Genomic DNA, 17,373 nt, shown 5'->3' with positions numbered 1-17,373 from the left:
AAGAAAACACCTGCTACCTACAGTAAAATATGGTGGTGGTTCCATCATGCTGTGGGGCTGTGTGGCCAGTGCAGGGACTGGGAATCTTGTCAAAGTTGAGGGACACATGGATTCCACTCAGTATCAGCAGATTCTGGAGACCAATGTCCAGGAATCAGTGACAAAGCTGAAGCTGCGGGGCCGGACCTTTCAACAAGACAACGACCCGAAACACTGCTCAAAATCCACTAAGGCATTCATGCAGAAGAACAAGTACAACGTTCTGGAATGGCCATCTCAGTCCCCAGACCTGAATATAATTGAAAATCTGTGGTGTGAGTTAAAGAGAGCTGTCCATGCTCGGAAGCCATCAAACCTGAATGAACTAGAGATGTTTTGTAAAGAGGAATGGTCCAAAATACCTTCAACCACAATCCAGACTCTCATTGGAACCTACAGGAAGCGTTTAGAGGCTGTAATTTCTGCAAAAGGCGGATCTACTAAATATTGATTTCATTTCTTTTTTGTGGTGCCCAAATTTATGCACCTGCCTGATTTTGTTTGAACAATTATTGCACACTTTCTGTAAATCCAATAAACTTCATTTCTCAAATATCACTGTGTGTGTCTCCTATATGATATATTTAACTGACATTTTTTATCGTAACAACCAACGTTTTATACAGGAATTTTTATCGTAACAACCAACGTTTTATACAGGAAAATAATGACTATTAACAAGGTTGCCCAAACTTTTGCATCCCACTGTAAATGGCTAATTACAGCAGCCATGGCAAAAGAAATTTTAAAGTCAGCATGAATAAATAGTTGCCGGAAATTACTGCAATTTTAACCTCAAGTTATTTTCATACTATACAGTATCTATCTTCACATGAACGATTAAGTGACTGCATTAATATAAAGGGAATAATAAGAGTTCTTCAATGACTGAATACAGTAGCAAAACACCTTACTTATAAAATAGGTCATAAAACAATTTGAAGCCTCACCTGTGAAAAGGAGCGCATCACTAAGTTAGCATTATCCTAACTGAAATTAAAATAATTTGTTGATACAATTTTCAATAAAACAAATATTTTGCATAAATTATTATAACTAGCACACAGCACAATTTTCACTTTGACCCCTAATTATAACTCTGTTTTTCCTTTTAATAACCATTGTAAAGTTTCTAATGAGAATCGAACATTAAAAAGACACTTCTTTACTGTGGGCTCAGGATTGGTCACACCATTAACAACACAAATACATTACATGGCCAAATGCTTGAGGACACCTGATCATCATATCTATCTATCACACCTATAAGGGCTTGTTGGGCATCCCAGTCCAAAATCATGGGCATTAATATGGGGTTGCTCCCCCCACTTTGAGGCTACAACAGTCTCCACTATTCTGGGAAGGCTTCCACAAGATTTTGGAATGTGTCTGTGGGAGTTCGTGCCCATTCAGCCAAAAGAGAATTTGTAATGTGAGGAACTAATGTTGGACGAGAAGACTGCAGGCATTTTGGAACTGTGAGTGATGCAGCAGATGACTGGTGACTTTTACCCACAATGCGCTTCAGCACTTGGCAGTCCTGCTATATGTGTTTGCATGGTCTGCAACTTCATGGCTGAGCTGGTGTTGTGCTTAGATGCTTCCACTTCACAATAATAACACATACAGCTGACTAGGACAGATCTGGGAGAGCAGAAATTTAATGTACTGACTTGTGGCAAAGGTGGCATTCTATAACAGTGCCACATTTAAAGTCACTGAACTCTTTAGTATGACCCATTCTACTGGCCATGTTTATCAATGGTGATTGCATGGCTATGTGCTTGATTATATATGTCTTTTAACAATGGCTGACTGAAACACCTGAACTCAACAATTTGGATGGGTGCCCACACATTTTTGGCCATATAGTGCATCATGATATACCTTATATTATTTTATGATCTTTTCTTTCCTTCTTAATGAGGAAGACAAAAGAGAAACTTACACAAATGAAATAAACAACCAGTAGTAAATTAAAGTTACACACACACACATACATTCTTATAACAAGGGCAATGTAAATGATTATTTGCTGAGGGAAATGATATGGACTATTGCTACGTGTCCAGGGTGCTTTTTAAACAAAAGGAGAAAGATTAGGAACTTTGATGTTGATGTCGCCAATATTGATGTTTCTGGGAATTTCTGGAAGGTTCATATTCTTTACAGCAGAGACAGCCCTGGCTGGAGCTCCCGATAAGCCCCCCTAAAACAAAATGAAATACATAACGACAGACTGATAATACAGTGTTGGGTTTCCATAGATAAACTGTGGATTATTTCATATATATTTATTTTGTTGATACAAACTACCTCACAAATAAATTCAGATTATAAATGCTCACTTATTTCTATAGTTTGAGTGCAGGCTGGTTAAGCAGTTCACTCAGGGTCAATGGGCAAGGCACTGGTGAAGACAGACCTAAGCAACCTTGCTTTTTACACTTCAGTGCCTTGACTAATAGTAAACCAATGTACATAAGAAGCTATTTTTATTCAGATTTCTGTTAAGCACAAGATATCAAGATTTGATGCATAAAGGTCCTGCATAAATTATCAGATTTAATACATCATATTAATGTTTGCTTGAGGATTGAGGTTAATAACACTCATGAAAAAACACAATTAAAACTAACATCTTACTTGACTGTAGGTGAAATTTCTTCTTTTATCAAGATTGTTAGGTACAGTTTGTTTACATTTGTTTTTAAAATCATTAAGCACTTCAACAACTTTCATTTAGCCTTTAACTTACTGATGTAGCAAGAATTTAACTTTCTGGCCGCATCACCACCTCCTCATTTTAACACTTTTGTTTTTAAAACGGGTTGGAATCCTCAAAACACAAAGGATATTTAATGGAGCAATGGCAGTTGATTCTTAGGTACGTTCATGAGAAGGCTTTAGTTAAAAACTGTAGAACTAAACTGTGGGAATTCTACTTATGGGTGTTTATAATTAAAATGTATAAGAAATAGCTTAATTAAATATAGGCAGACACTGTAATTGATGCAAGCTGTAAGCAAAACTGATTGACCCAAAATCCATTAGTTGTGTCAACAGCACCACTGGAAGTAGTATATACCATAAATTTGGAAAAGTGTTAATCAGTGGCTAAAACAATGAATTCATTACATCAGGATAAAATTACAATTCTAGATTGAGTGATTTAAGTTTTATATATGCACACAGTGCAGTGCAGAATGCTACACATATCTATTGAGATATTTCTTTAAAGGTTGAGACAATTTAAATGCTTTTTATCAATCAGTATTTACTACGTACAGACACACTTCTGGTTTTCATCTCTGATGTGAACATCACATGTGCATCAGGATGTTGAAAGTGTGTACAGAAAGTAACTTCAAACCAGTAAGTAACTTGAGTCACAGCTCCATGCTAACTTCAAAGCCAATGAAGTTCTCTGAAACTTAATATAAAAAGCTCAACAAAAAATACAAACCTCAGATTTTTCCAGGCGGCTTTGATTTTCTACTTGACCCACAATTTCATTCATATTTGTTTCCAGAACCATTCCCCCCATCACAACCTCCTGAAGAATATAATGAACCTAAAGAAATCCAGGTTAGAGAACCATGGTTAAATAAAGCTTTGAAAACAGCAAAACTAAGAAAAAAAATTGCAGTTGAAAAAGGAATGATTAAGTAAATGAAAAATACAAGTAAAACAAAACAGACAACAAGAAGGTAGCTGAAAACCTAAAACAATTAAAAGAAACTGAAAATTTGCAATTAATTTTGAGCAATAGTGTCATATGTTTTTATGTAGCACTACATTCTAATCAAAATAATTTGTATTACCTTATCCATATGAAAAATTAGGTCCAGCTCGCAAACATTTTCAAAGCACTTATCAAGGGTTTCCACAAAGACCTGCATCAATCAATGAAGATTAAAATGATCAGAAATGTAGGAATATAAAAGGAAATAGAACAGTGTTTCTCAACCTTTCTGGTATTGTGACCCACGTATTCCTCATATAAATGTCTTTGCAACCCACCAAGGAGTGAGAAGGTGTCCCCTCTGGCAAACTGAGTACAATTATCAGATCAAAATATTGGTTTATAGTTGTTCCCCGTTGGAGAATCAAAGATGATAGATAGAATGGGGGTTGGAGATCAGGCACAATCGTCAAAGTGGCGACTCACTGTGACCCACTACCTATATAAAAATTTGGTTGACCTAAGTGAAAGCATTCTCAAGTTATCGTGTTGACATACACACACAGACATAATTCCAAAAATGATATTTTTGGACTCAGGGAAGTCTAAAAGGTTGAGATTCATCAAAATCTCGACATTGAATTTTTGGACGATTACAATAGTTTCCCTCTACTTTGTATATGAGGAAGTAAAAAATAGCAACTTGTTACCAACCAGTGGCAGCTCGGTGACACAAAAGTGGGCCATGAGAAAAATCAATTGATCAAATTTATTTATAAAGCACATTTAAAAACAAGAGAAGTTGTACCAAAGTGCTGTACAAAGAAACATGTAAGGCTACTATAAAACAACCAATTTTATAAAACAGATAAAACTATTTAATATCTATCCTCTCCCTCCCCCTCCCAACGACCTCACTCACTATAGAAGGCGAAGGACAAAAAGTGGGTTTTTAACCAAGTCTTAAAAAAAAAACACAATCGAAGGAGAAGATCTAATATGGAATGGCAGATCATTCCAGAGTCTTGCACCAATAACTGAAAAAGCCCTATCGCCCTTAAACGTCAGCTGTGAACTAGAAACTACAAGGAGTAATTCAGCAGATGACTTCAATACTCTCATTCCCAAAACAGGATGAAGGAGATTGTAGATAAATTTAGGGGCAAGGTCTTATAAAGAAACATTAAAACTTTGAAGTCAATCTGAAATCTCCCTGGCAGCCAATGTAGGGAGGCCAATACAGGTGACATATGCTCTCTTCTGCTAGTGCTGGACAGGATTTTAGGTGCTGCATTCTGTACCAATTGAAGGTACAACAGGGCAGACAGAGGCAATCCCATAATCAAGCCAAGACGTAATAAAATCAGTATCACTGTTGCTGGTTTTTAAATGAATCCATCCTTCCATTTTCAATTTAAAGCTCTGGAGTGTTGAAGTCTATTATGGCAGTACTAGGTATAAGACAGGCACCAGCTCGGAACAGAGCTCCGGTCTGTCATAGGACATACTCACAAATCAGTCATGTGGCCTGTTTAGAATCACCAATTAACCTAATACATACATCTTTGGGATGAGGGCGGAATCTTCAATGCACACAGAAAATCCATCTTAACATAGGGAAAGCATATACATTCAATATCAACACTGGCTTGGTCAGGAGGTGAATCAAGGTTCCAGAACAGTTGTACCCACTTCTTTACTGTAACATCATCTACTTTTGATTTTCTTTTTAAACTTTGATCACTCTACAGCTGTGATATCTTTCACTTGGATGTCACAGATTGCATTACGTAAGTAAAGCTGGAAAAAATATAGGTTTGTGTGTTTTCATTTCAGGCTGTAAAGCAAAAAAAATGGGAATATTTCAAAGGGGGTGATTCTTTTCTATACCCACTGTAGCAAATGAAAACTGCCAATATAACACTTGGGATTGTCGGTACCTGTATCTGTACCGTATCTATACTTTACTGGCAAGACTGTAATAAATAATCACTTACAGTAAGGGTACAACAAAATGTTTTAGTGGAAACAGTAATTCAGATAAGCACAGTTACAACATTTGTTGTGTATTTAAAAACTAACATTTTATATCAGTCACTTTAACACTAGAATCCCTGAAGCCTACGAAAATGTAATCTCAGGCCACCTTAAATTCCTTCGCACCTCTCCATTAGCATCTTTGTTTTGCAAATGTGTCAATCAGCACACATTTTCACACTCAATCATACTAGGCCATTTTAGAGTTACTAATTATTCTTAATGAATCCACACAAACCCACAGAAAATGTAAAAACCTGATACTGACAGAGATATTCAAAGAATTTATCAGGCTTCACAGACCTGTGTGTCACATTTGTTAGAAAACCATAATTAACAATTAGTAATTTCCTTTTGGTCTGCTAAAATAAAACCTTAAATTATTGATGATTAACAACATTATGCACTGATAAAAGACAACATGGAGATCCACAGAAATATACGGATGCTAACATATTGAACTACATATTATTCAAATTATTATATTAAATAACAATGCCATGCGCTATAATGGTGACAGTGGAAACACGGAGACCTTTGTATTTCAACTATAAGATATTATGGAAGTATGTCCATGAAAAGACAAGCCTGGTAATCTTTTTCTTGTGAAATCTGTTCTAATGTTTCACCACAGATTTTCAGCATCCTTTTTAACACTGGGTCTTGTAAACAAAAAACAAAAACACACACACTTACCTGACAATAACAAATACAATGCAAGAAATTAGACAAAAATTGAGACCAGTCTGTTACATGTAGCATAAGTTGTAATATTTTATATAATATTTGAAAAACAATTTATTTTTTATTAGAAACTCAAAACTACTTTAAAGTGGAATGGTTTTAATGGTAGAAAGGAGTGAAATAAGCAATAAGACTAAAAAGGAGTACACAGGCGTACACCGTCTTTATATTAGAGCTTTAACCTTGAGCACTAACCAAGTTTTTAATCTTTCATGTTACAAAATTGTAAAATTTCAAACATATTTGTACATGCATTTCCAATTTTGTTGGCTATAAACAGCTTTTTTTGTGTAATGTGCATGGCACAAACAAAGAGACCATTAATGTGTTACACTTATAACTTTTTCTTAGTTTTACAAATGGTGGTGCTTTTATAAAGCAAAACATGTAAGTTTCATTAGCAATACCAAAACTCATTCAAACAAGAAAGGAAATGAGGAAAACATGGAGAGAGAGAAATATAAGTCTTTGTGCTGTTGGTATACATCAGGGCTACATGATTTTCCAAATGGTTTGTGGGTGGACCCCAAATATTTCCTAATTAAACAAAACTAGCACACAGTAACATCACACCATCACACCAATCTCTTTTAGGCAAACTAGGGCGGTTTGCTTATGCACCTTACTCAACGGAGTGAGTGAATGTACAAATCATTGTATTGTAAAGGTTACAAATGAACAAAATCATGTTACTTTAAGAGAGAAGAATCATCCAATATACAGCACACACTTTAAGAGAGAAGAATCCTCCAATATACAGCACACATACTGTGAACAATTCTCACTGGAAAATATAGAAATTGGCATCACCCTGACCAGCTGAAAGCTTTCCACATTAAAGTATTGAAACTTTTCACTTAGTTTTCTAAATGAACATAATTCAGACTGCCGCTGCACCAGCCAGATTACATGGTGCCAATATGGCAATTGTGCAACCTCTGCAGTTTGCAACAGAAATGCTAAAGACTGTACTTTGTCACTAAACAGTAATATCCTCTCTCTGACATACTAAGTACTTTCAGCAAACAAATCATTCAGCAGATGTGTGTGAATAAAAGATACTTTGACTCCCCCACACCAACAGTGACTGAAACTGTCAAATTAGAAATTTTCTCTCTTTTAAATATTTTTCCTTTTAAGTCATTCTGGTGTGTGTTCAGACCATTGTGTGTGTGTGTGTGTGTATATATATATATATATATATATATATATATATATATATATATATATATATATATATTTATTTAGAGAGCTTTGTAAAAGCCTAATTTCCCAAGGACAAATAAAGTTCCATCTATCAAACAGAAGCCCAGTTTCACTGATGACCCAAGATGTGTACAAGTACACAGTAATACTACAGATATCTCTTAAATTAAAGCTTATGTTTCTGGGATTTTGTGAGGTGCTGAGTTTAGTTATTTCACAAAACACAAAGAAGGCTTGGCAAAAGTGTGAGAAGTGTAAAACTGAAGTCACTAACTAGGAGCAGAACAGTTTGAAGTCTGCACTGACATTTGAGCACTAAACTAAGCCATTTCACTACTCAAATAGTTCTAAGTTTACCAGGTGGATATTACGGTTACAGCAATTCATGTTAAGGGTGTTTTGCTGTAAGGGGTGCACCAATGTGGTTTGTCACATGACTCTAAACCACTGATGCGAATTAGCCTCTTGTCAAATGATGAACCAATAACTTATAGGACCCTAGGTTTACTGACTATGACTTGATAATGTCCTATGATTTCCGGAGTAAATGGATGGAACCATGGAATTAATGCATTAACGCATAAAAATGAATTTTAGATTTAAACATCGAAATGTTCAGAATTTAGTAATTGGAAGGGTATTATTACAAAACTTCCCATTATATTAAACAATTTAAGAAATCTGTTCTTATCTCATCTGGATACTAGTTGTTTTTTGAGTGAACAATTTTTCGCAGAAATCTTGTTGTGCCTCTGTCTGTGCCCGTGTTTATGTATGTTTTCTCGTTAGTAAAGGCACTTGAGTTAGCTGCATAAGACATGTGAAAATGCTGAAACAAGTAGCATAAGATACACCAACTATGTCCAAAAGACTAAAACACAAATTTAACTGTAAAATTCAGGGCACAACAATATCCTGGTGACTTTCATGAATCTGGATAAGAACCATTCTGCAAGTTTTGCCAACATACCATAGCCTGGACACGAAAAGATACTTGCAGTGACCACATCATGTCTAAAACCCATCTCAAGAACAAGGGGAAATTAAGATCAATGAGTGTTCCCCTTCAGGTAACAATAGAGGAAACAACAAAACCGTCAGATTCAAGACACCAGTTTGTGGAGGATTTTGTGGCAATGTGTGATGAGTCCGACATGCCGCTCGGAAAAATGAAGATAATGGAACCTTTTATTATTAAGCATTGTGAACAGGGAAGTGCACTGCAGTAAATAAGAGCAGTCTTTGTCAAACTCCTTTGCCCCATGTCTTTGAACAAGATATGGACCTTGCTCTTCAAAAGATTTATGGCAAGAAAGTCTATGTCGTACTTGATGAAACCAATGACAACCAAGACTACAGTGTTCTCAACATTATGATAGGCAAGTAAATGTTTGCTGTCTGGTAATTCTCTTATGTAGGCAGTTCTAATTGTACTGGATGTATTTACTTTAAGTCACTGAAGATGTAGAGTATGTATAAATAATATTTAATCAGTATTAAAGTCTTTCCTACAGAAAAATAATATTAGTGAACGGCATTGGTTGTTAATGGACTCCCTTTTGAAAATTAAAAGCTTCCTGGATTGAATACATTTTGCCTCACAGCGACAAGGAACACAAGGTCCACATTTGCCTCTTAAATTACACAGGTGCCGGTCATAAAATTAGAATATCATGACAAAGTTGATTTATTTCAGTAATTCCATTCAAAAAGTGAAACTTGTATATTAGATTCATTCATTACACACAGACTGATGTATTTCAAATGTTTATTTCTTTTAATTTTGATGATTATAACTGACAACTAATGAAAGTCCCAAATTCAGTATCTCGGTAAATTAGAATAAAGGTTCAATATTGAAGACACCTGGTGCCACACTCTAATCAGCTAATTAACTCAAAACACCTGCAAAAGCCTTTAAATGGTCTCTCAGTCTAGTTCTGTAGGCTACACAATCATGGGGAAGACTGCTGACTTGACAGTTGTCCAAAAGACGACCATTGACACCTTGCACAAGGAGGGCAAGACACAAAAGGTCATTGCTAAAGAGGCTGGCTGTTCACAGAGCTCTGTGTCCAAGCACATTAATAGAGAGGCGAAGGGAAGGACAAGATGTGGTAGAAAAAAGTGTACAAGCAATAGGGATAACCACACCCTGGAGAGGATTGTGAAACAAAACCCATTCAAAACTGTGGGGGAGATTCACAAAGAGTGGACTGCAGCTGGAGTCAGTGCATCAAGATCCACCACGCACAGATGTATGCAAGACATGGGTTTCAGCTGACGTATTCCTTGTGTCAAGCCATTCTTGAACAAGAGACAGCATCAGAAGCATCTCGTCTGGGCTAAAGACAAAACTGCTGCTGAGTGGTCCAAAGTTATGTTTGCTGATAAAAGTAAATTTTGCATTTCCTTTGGAAATCAAGGTCCCAGAGTCTGCAGGAAGAAAGAGAGGAGAGGCACAGAATACACATTGCTTGAGGTCCAGTGTAAAGTTTCCACAGTCAGTGATGGTTTGGGGTGCCATGTCATCTGCTGGTGTTGGTCCATTGTGTTTTCTGAGGTCCAAGGTCAACACAGCCGTCTACCAGGAAGTTTTAGAGCACTTCATGCTTCCTGCTGCTGACGAACTTTATGGAGATGCAGATTTCATTTTCCAACAGGACCTGGCACCTGCACAAAGTGCCAAAGCTACCAGTACCTGGTTTAAGGACCATGGTATCCCTGTTCTTGATTGGCCAGCAAACTCACCTGACCTTAACCCCATAGAAAATCTATGGGGTATTGTGAAGAGGAAGATGCAATACGCCAGACCCAACAATTCAGAAGAGCTGAAGGCCACTATCAGAGCAACATGGGCTCTCATAACACCTGAGCAGTGCCACAGACTGATCGACTCCATGCCACGCTGCATTGCTGCAGTAATCCAGGCCAAAGGAGCCCCAACTAAATATTGAGTGCTGTACATGCTCATACTTTTCATGTTCATACCTTTCAGTTGGCCAACATTTCTAAAAATCCTTTTTTGCATTGGTCTTAATTGATATTCTAATTTTCCGAGATACTGAATTTGAGACTTTCATTAGTTGTCAGTTATAATCATCAAAATTAAAAGAAATAAACATTTGAAATAAATCAGTCTGTGTGTAATGAATGAATCTAATATACAAGTTTCACTTTTTGAATGGAATTACTGAAATAAATCAACTTTGTCATGATATTCTAATTTTATGACCGGCACCTGTAAACTTGGCACATACAAAAATTGGCAGAAGAGCAGGATTTTCCCTCAGAAGCAAGCCATTAAAAGCATGTCCTCCATTTCTTCTTTTAATTAATTTCCAGATTATAATCTTTCAGATTTGTTAGTTTTTGATTTCTAATTATTTTAACATATGCTGTAGATGAAGCTACACTTGTATACATTCTAAGCTACAGATATAATGATGCACATTTTCAATCTCTAAAGTTTAAAAATCATTAGAAACATATATATAAATAATATGACCAATGTTAAGACTTATTTTGGACGCTGCATTTGTCCTGGGTTCTGGGTCTGTAGCAGCGCAACAAGGTTTGTGAGTTGCATTGTCCCTGTGTAGTGTATGACACTTTCACAGTGGCACAGGACTATTGAACCTTTCTTCACCAGAGTAACTGAAAGGGAAGGCAGGCTTTCTACTTGAGATGTAACAGGAGTATTAAAAATGAAGCTGACTTGTAAGAAGAAAAAAGGAAAACAAAAACAAAAAAACAAGAGCAGGGAATATTTTCTGTGACTGTTTGATGGTGAAATCCAAGGGTTTCATTTTCTCTGACTTTTGTTGTTTTTTAAAAAGAAGTAAGAGTGGTGCTGCAGTGCGTTTAGGGTGGTAACATTTGCAATGAACTTACAAATTTAAGATGAATCATCTGAGTATTCTAGCAAAAGAAAAAAATGTTTTATCTGTTTGGGGACCAGCACCAGAACATTTCAGTCAGCATTTTTCATTCACTATAACACTGACTAACTCAATCTTGTTATTGGACTCTGCATTTTGAACACTAGTGTATTTTACTATCACTATGCTGGGAGAATGTAGATTATGACATAATGTTTTGTGTTTAAACATCTATTCTTCTTCTACATTGTGTTTAATATAGTTCCTTTACATTTACACTGTTTTCATGTCTGGGATGGTAGGCGTTATGCTATCGATGGAGATTTGCCTTTCCAAAATAAAAAGCATGGTGCCTCTGCAGTTTGCAAATAGTAGTAGGTCGGAAGCAAACCAGAGCACTACAAGGTTAAGTGACTTACTTAGGACAATACAGCAAGTTTGTTGCAGGGAATGAAGCAGCTTTCTGTACATCTTTTCAACTAGCATATTAATATTTTTTATCACTGATACTTTCAAAATTATGTTTTAAGCACCTTTTAACTTTAGCAAGATTGTCCTTCTCTGTATGTATAATGAATAAGAAGAGAGGTTTATAACAATTTTTTTCCTCAAAAGGGACTCTTGTCTCCCAGGTAACTCACAGGAATGCCTCTTAAGTACTTCCATTAAAACCTGTGAGGCTATCACTGGATTTTTCAAACAAAAAATTAATGATATTAGAAATAACATAGTATATCCCTCCAAACCTAAGGATCCCCCTAAACCCCAGCATTCTGTTATAAACAAATTAAACTCATTCACTAGGATAGATTTACCTGATTGACAAAAAATAATATCTCAATTAAAACCCTCCACCTGCGTCCTTGATCCAATACCAACAAATTATTTCAAAGAAGTATCGGGCGTGCTAATTGAAAATGTTCTTGACATGGTAAATTCATCATTAGATACGGGGGTCTTCCCAGACTGTCTTAAGACTGCTGTAGTTAAACCCCTATTTAAAAAACATAATCTCGACCCCTCGGCTCTTGAAAATTTTTGAGACCCATCTCTAACCTGCCTTTCTTAAGTAAATTTCTGGAGAAGGCAGTCATTATACAGTTAAATGACCACCTAAATAAACATGCTATTCTTGATAAATTTCAGTCGGGTTTTAGAACAAATCACAGCACAGAAACTGCACTTGTTAAAGTAGTAAATGATTTGTGAGTGAATGCAGACAGAGGCCATTTATCTGTTCTCATCCTCTTAGATCTGAGTGCTGCATTTGACACCACTGATCATAATATTCTTAGAAATCGCCTTAGTCAATGGGAGGGCCTCTCTGGCAGTGTCTTAAATTGGTTTGAATCCTACCTGACAGGTAGAAAATTATTTGTTAGTTGTGGTAATTACAACTCAAAGACACATGATATCCAATATGGTGTTCCACAAGGCTCTATCCTGGGTCCGCTGCTATTCTCAAACTACATGCTTCCATTAGGTCAGATTATCTCAGGGCAAAACGTGAGCTACCACAGCTATGCTGATGACACACAGCTGTATTTATCAATAGCACCTGATGACCCCGATTCTCTTGATTCACTAACACAATGTCTGACTTGGATCTCAGAATGGATGAATAGTAACTAAATAAAGAGAAAACTGAAATCTTAGTGATTGGCAAGAATGGATACAATGAGGCTATTAGAAATAAACTGGATACATTAGGATTAAAAGTCAAAACGGAGGTAAAAAGCTTAGGGGTAATTGCTGACTGTAATCTGAATTTTAAATCTCATATTAATCAGATCACTAGGACAGCATTTTTTCAATTAAGAAACATAGCTAAAGTTAGACCTCTTATATCATTGAAAGATGCTGGAAATTAGTTCACGCGTTTGTTTTCAGTCGACTAGATTACTGTAACGCACTCCTCTCAGGACTACCCAAAAAAGACATAAATCATTTGCAACTAGTGCAGAATGCAGCTGCTAGAATCCTAACTAGGAAAAGAAAATCCAAACACATTACTCCAGTTTTGATGTCACTACACTGGTTACCTGTGTCATTCAGGATTGACTTTAAAATTCTGCTTTTGGTTTATAAAGCCTTAAATAATCTCGCCCCATCTTATATATCGGAATGTCTGACACCTTATATTCCAAATCGTAACCTTAGATCCTCAAATGAATATCTCCTTAGAATTCCAAGAACAAAAAACTTAAAAGAAGAAGTGAGGAGGGGACTGGGCAGTCTAATGGCCTGGAATCCCTACAGATTTTATTTTTTTCTCCAGACGTCTGGAGTTTTTTTTTGTTTTTTTCTGTCCACCCTGGCCATTGGACCTTACTCTTATTCTATGTTAATGAATGTTGACTTGTTTTATTTTCTTACTGTGTCTTTTATTTTTCTATTCTTCATTATGTAAAGCACTTTGAGCTACTGTTTGTATGAAAATGTGCTATATAAATAAATGTTGTTGTTGTTGTTTTAGCTGCTTCATGTTTTACTTTAATTAAAGTGAATTAAACAGTAAAGAAACAAAGGAAAGGCCCATTTCCATTTCTGACAGCTACAAATTACCAATATATATGTATGCACAACAAGACCAAAGGAGTATTTGTCAGTGTGAAGGAAACCGATAATATGAAGCTGTGAAACAGAAATACAAGTAGAATAAAAGCAACGTATTTTAAATTACCTTGTGTATATTTTTTCCCAGATGCCCACTATCTTACCTGTATGAGATCAAGAATCCCCAGTTCACTCTCAGAAGAATCCACACAAAAGACGAAATACAGGGTAGCATAATGCCTGTAGATAAGTTTGTAATCTGAACCACCTATCAAACTGTGAAAGTAAGAAAGATGATAAAACTTTAAACTTCCAAATAGATACAGAAACGCAGCAAAAATAGCTGCTGCAACCTGCATAATTCTATATCAAGATGTTTACTCAGACGCAAAACCTCAAGTTTTTATATCAGGTCATATTAGACCAGGGTGATTCAATGTCAAATCAACCAATGGATTAAAAAAATTCTGGAAAAATTACCAGGTGTACCCATGTTAGTCAGGAGACTCCTTGTAAAATTCTGATGTAAGATGAACACTTTCCAAGATACAGACAAGCCAGTTTACAGAGGGCAGGGGGGTGTTGATTTTATCCGGCCTCATTTTTCATCAAATTTCACAAGTCCATTGCCCAATGACTAAACCACTGAGCAAGCTCAGACTTTGCACTCTGGTACATTAATTAGTATAGTATGTGACGAAATTAAAACATTTGATCTAGATGAACCTGCATGGTCAAAGCAGCCTGCGGCTGTAATACCAAGATGTTAACATTTAAATTATAACTAGTGTTGTATTTAATGATAAATCAAGCTAGCTGTTGTTCATGTGCAGTGCTTAATGTGCCTGTGGTGATTTATTTTTTCCCAATTAATCATATACCCAAGTTAGTGATAAAGAACTTGATGATTATCATTACGACAAATGGTAAATTTAACCCAAGTTTAGAATGGAAAATAAAAATGTAAGATTCACATAAGAAAAGACAAACCTGTTTTTTAAGAAAGAAGAGACCATGTAGGATGCAGGAAAAATAATTTTAAAAATGTTTAGACATTCTCTCAGTGCATTAAGCTGGTCTGGAAATTTGACTCAAAATTATTTTTTTTTCACATTTGAGAGGTCTGCTGGTCAAACTCTAATGCAGTTTCTTGTTCTTTATAACCTTTTGAAAAGTCCCGGTAGATATCTAAGCATCGACAAAATTCCAGCAGGCTGTATCAGTTTAGAAGTATGCATTCAGAAAGCCTAAAGAAGGCACAGCCAAAGACACAAAATATTTTTTTTTTCCCATTTCTAAAGGTCTGCTCTTACCAAGTGGCGGATTCTGGACCAAACATTTTCATTTTGTTATGTACTATACCTATAAAAGTATCAGAATACAAAATTTGAGCCTGGTAGGTGGTTTAGTTCTTGAGATATGGTCTTGGGTATATGTCCATAGATATATATATATAGTATACATCCAAGTATATAGAGACATATGCATACATATTTACATAAACAGACACAGTATATAAGATTATACACACACATCAGCACTTTCTTTCAAATAAATGTGTTGGCTTTCTTTTAGTCTTACCGTATATATCATTTAAATAACATTTTTGCTCTGTGAAATAAATCACCATACCTGCCTCCTTCCAAGAAGTTACAAACATTGTCATCTCTTTTGGAGACCAAGTGGAAGGTCTCTCTGATGATCTGCTGCTGCATATCTTCAGGCTGAAAGTATAAGTGAAAATGTCAGTGGAGTTCATCTTTTACTCATTCTTCCAGTTTTACAATCACGTGCATTTATATATCTGTGGAGAAGATTACATTAAACATACTTATTAAAAAATACTAAACTACTATTTATTTATGTTCATTCTTGACTAAATTGTAAATATGTATTGATGGCAATCCGTATTTCGTTGAAGAACCAATTGCAGCTGATTTAAAATAGGCGAATTAAAATAAGGAAAGAATTCATTATTTGTGATATACTTTATCCCTACACAATAACCGACTTCTAAGGAAACAACAAATTCGTGAACTTAAAAGATAGCAAAACAGTTTTGGCACAACACACTGAATCATTCCATATTAAACTGGTTATGGATTTTGTTAATAACACTGAAACTGAAGGATGAAGAAAATACGTTTAATTTCCTGCAAGCGTCACACAATAGGTACTATTCCGTTAACATTACAGGTAACAATGTGTAGTTAACACAAGTAAAATCGATTCACTCATGTATAAACTACACACTACCTTCATTCTGTGTAGCAGTCCTGACTAACGGAGCACAGCCTCAGAGCGGTTGTAGAAACAAACGTAAAATAACAAGGCACTAACGGTAAATTGCAAAACTTTATAACGCCTAACACTGAAGCTACGGCAATGCAAGCAAAACTGAACTATTCTGATTAACATAAACTAATCAGAACAAAATAAGGTCTATTATATTAATATTTACCGGTCAAATCGCCACTGGTAAAATATATATAAACAATCACTTACAAAATACTGGTAAAATCTGATAAGTCGGGGTTTGCCATGGTTATTGAAAACCAAAATTGCTTTAATCATTTCAAAGTTAGGTGTTTCTCTGTATTAGAATGTGTATTTGCTATAAACACACTCCCTCCGACTCCTCAATGTTTAAATTCCAGGTGCCCTCTGTGTTACTACAAATACATCCTACCGGAAACATGAGCACTGACAACTGTGTGACCGCAAGAGTACGGAGTCAATCACACTGTAGCAACAATTGATATTACTTATATGTGACATTAATGATTATTTTAAAGTGCACTTTCAATATTTTGAATGTTTTTTGTTTTAGTGAGACTGTTCTGAACAACTGTCAATAGGCTATTTATATTTTTAATCCAGTTACACTAATTACCAACAAAAACGCTGTTTTCAGGACAAGCTATCCATTTACTGAACCCCTCATTCCCTCACCATCGATTCTGCATTTATCAGTTCAGGTTCACGAGGCCGGAGGCTGCCCTAGCCGTTGAGGTGGAGATATTCACTCTGAGGGACCTATTTAGGATTGTATATTAAATTAACATGCTCATTTATGAGATGCGAGAGACTAATCAAGGTTTCCTTGCCCATGCTGAGACTGCCTGTTGCACATGAGTGCATTGTCTTCGGACATAAGTGGATTTTACTCAATTCCTCCGAGCTCTTCGTAAAACCTTCCTAATCAAACCTCCTACTGTATAATGT

The 17,373-nt window shown here is 35.9% G+C and overlaps 1 protein-coding gene across 3 annotated transcripts; it reads right to left on the bottom strand.

Moving 5' to 3' along the window:
- Positions 1–684: 684 nt before the first annotated feature.
- Positions 685–17,322, bottom strand: ap3s2 (adaptor related protein complex 3 subunit sigma 2). 3 transcript variants are annotated; one of them, XM_039773094.1, is made up of 6 exons: positions 17,256–17,322; positions 15,781–15,872; positions 14,313–14,424; positions 3,864–3,935; positions 3,506–3,613; positions 685–2,248 (listed from the first exon to the last, which is right to left on the bottom strand). In XM_039773094.1, exons 2-6 carry the CDS (start codon positions 15,861–15,863, stop codon positions 2,120–2,122), a joined length of 504 nt encoding a protein of 167 aa, XP_039629028.1. In that variant the 5' UTR covers positions 15,864–15,872; positions 17,256–17,322; the 3' UTR covers positions 685–2,119. The 3 variants fall into 3 exon arrangements, with proteins under 3 accessions (XP_039629028.1, XP_039629026.1, XP_039629025.1); XM_039773092.1 differs by having other exon boundaries at positions 17,101–17,279; XM_039773091.1 differs by lacking the exon at positions 17,256–17,322 and adding an exon at positions 16,654–16,831.
- Between the last annotated feature and the right edge of the window lie 51 nt (positions 17,323–17,373).

This window comes from Polypterus senegalus, chromosome 12 (genome assembly GCF_016835505.1).
Source record: "Polypterus senegalus isolate Bchr_013 chromosome 12, ASM1683550v1, whole genome shotgun sequence".
NCBI lineage: Eukaryota > Metazoa > Chordata > Cladistia > Polypteriformes > Polypteridae > Polypterus > Polypterus senegalus.
Note: the sequence above shows the minus strand (reverse complement) of the source record. Positions and strands in the feature narration are given on the sequence as shown.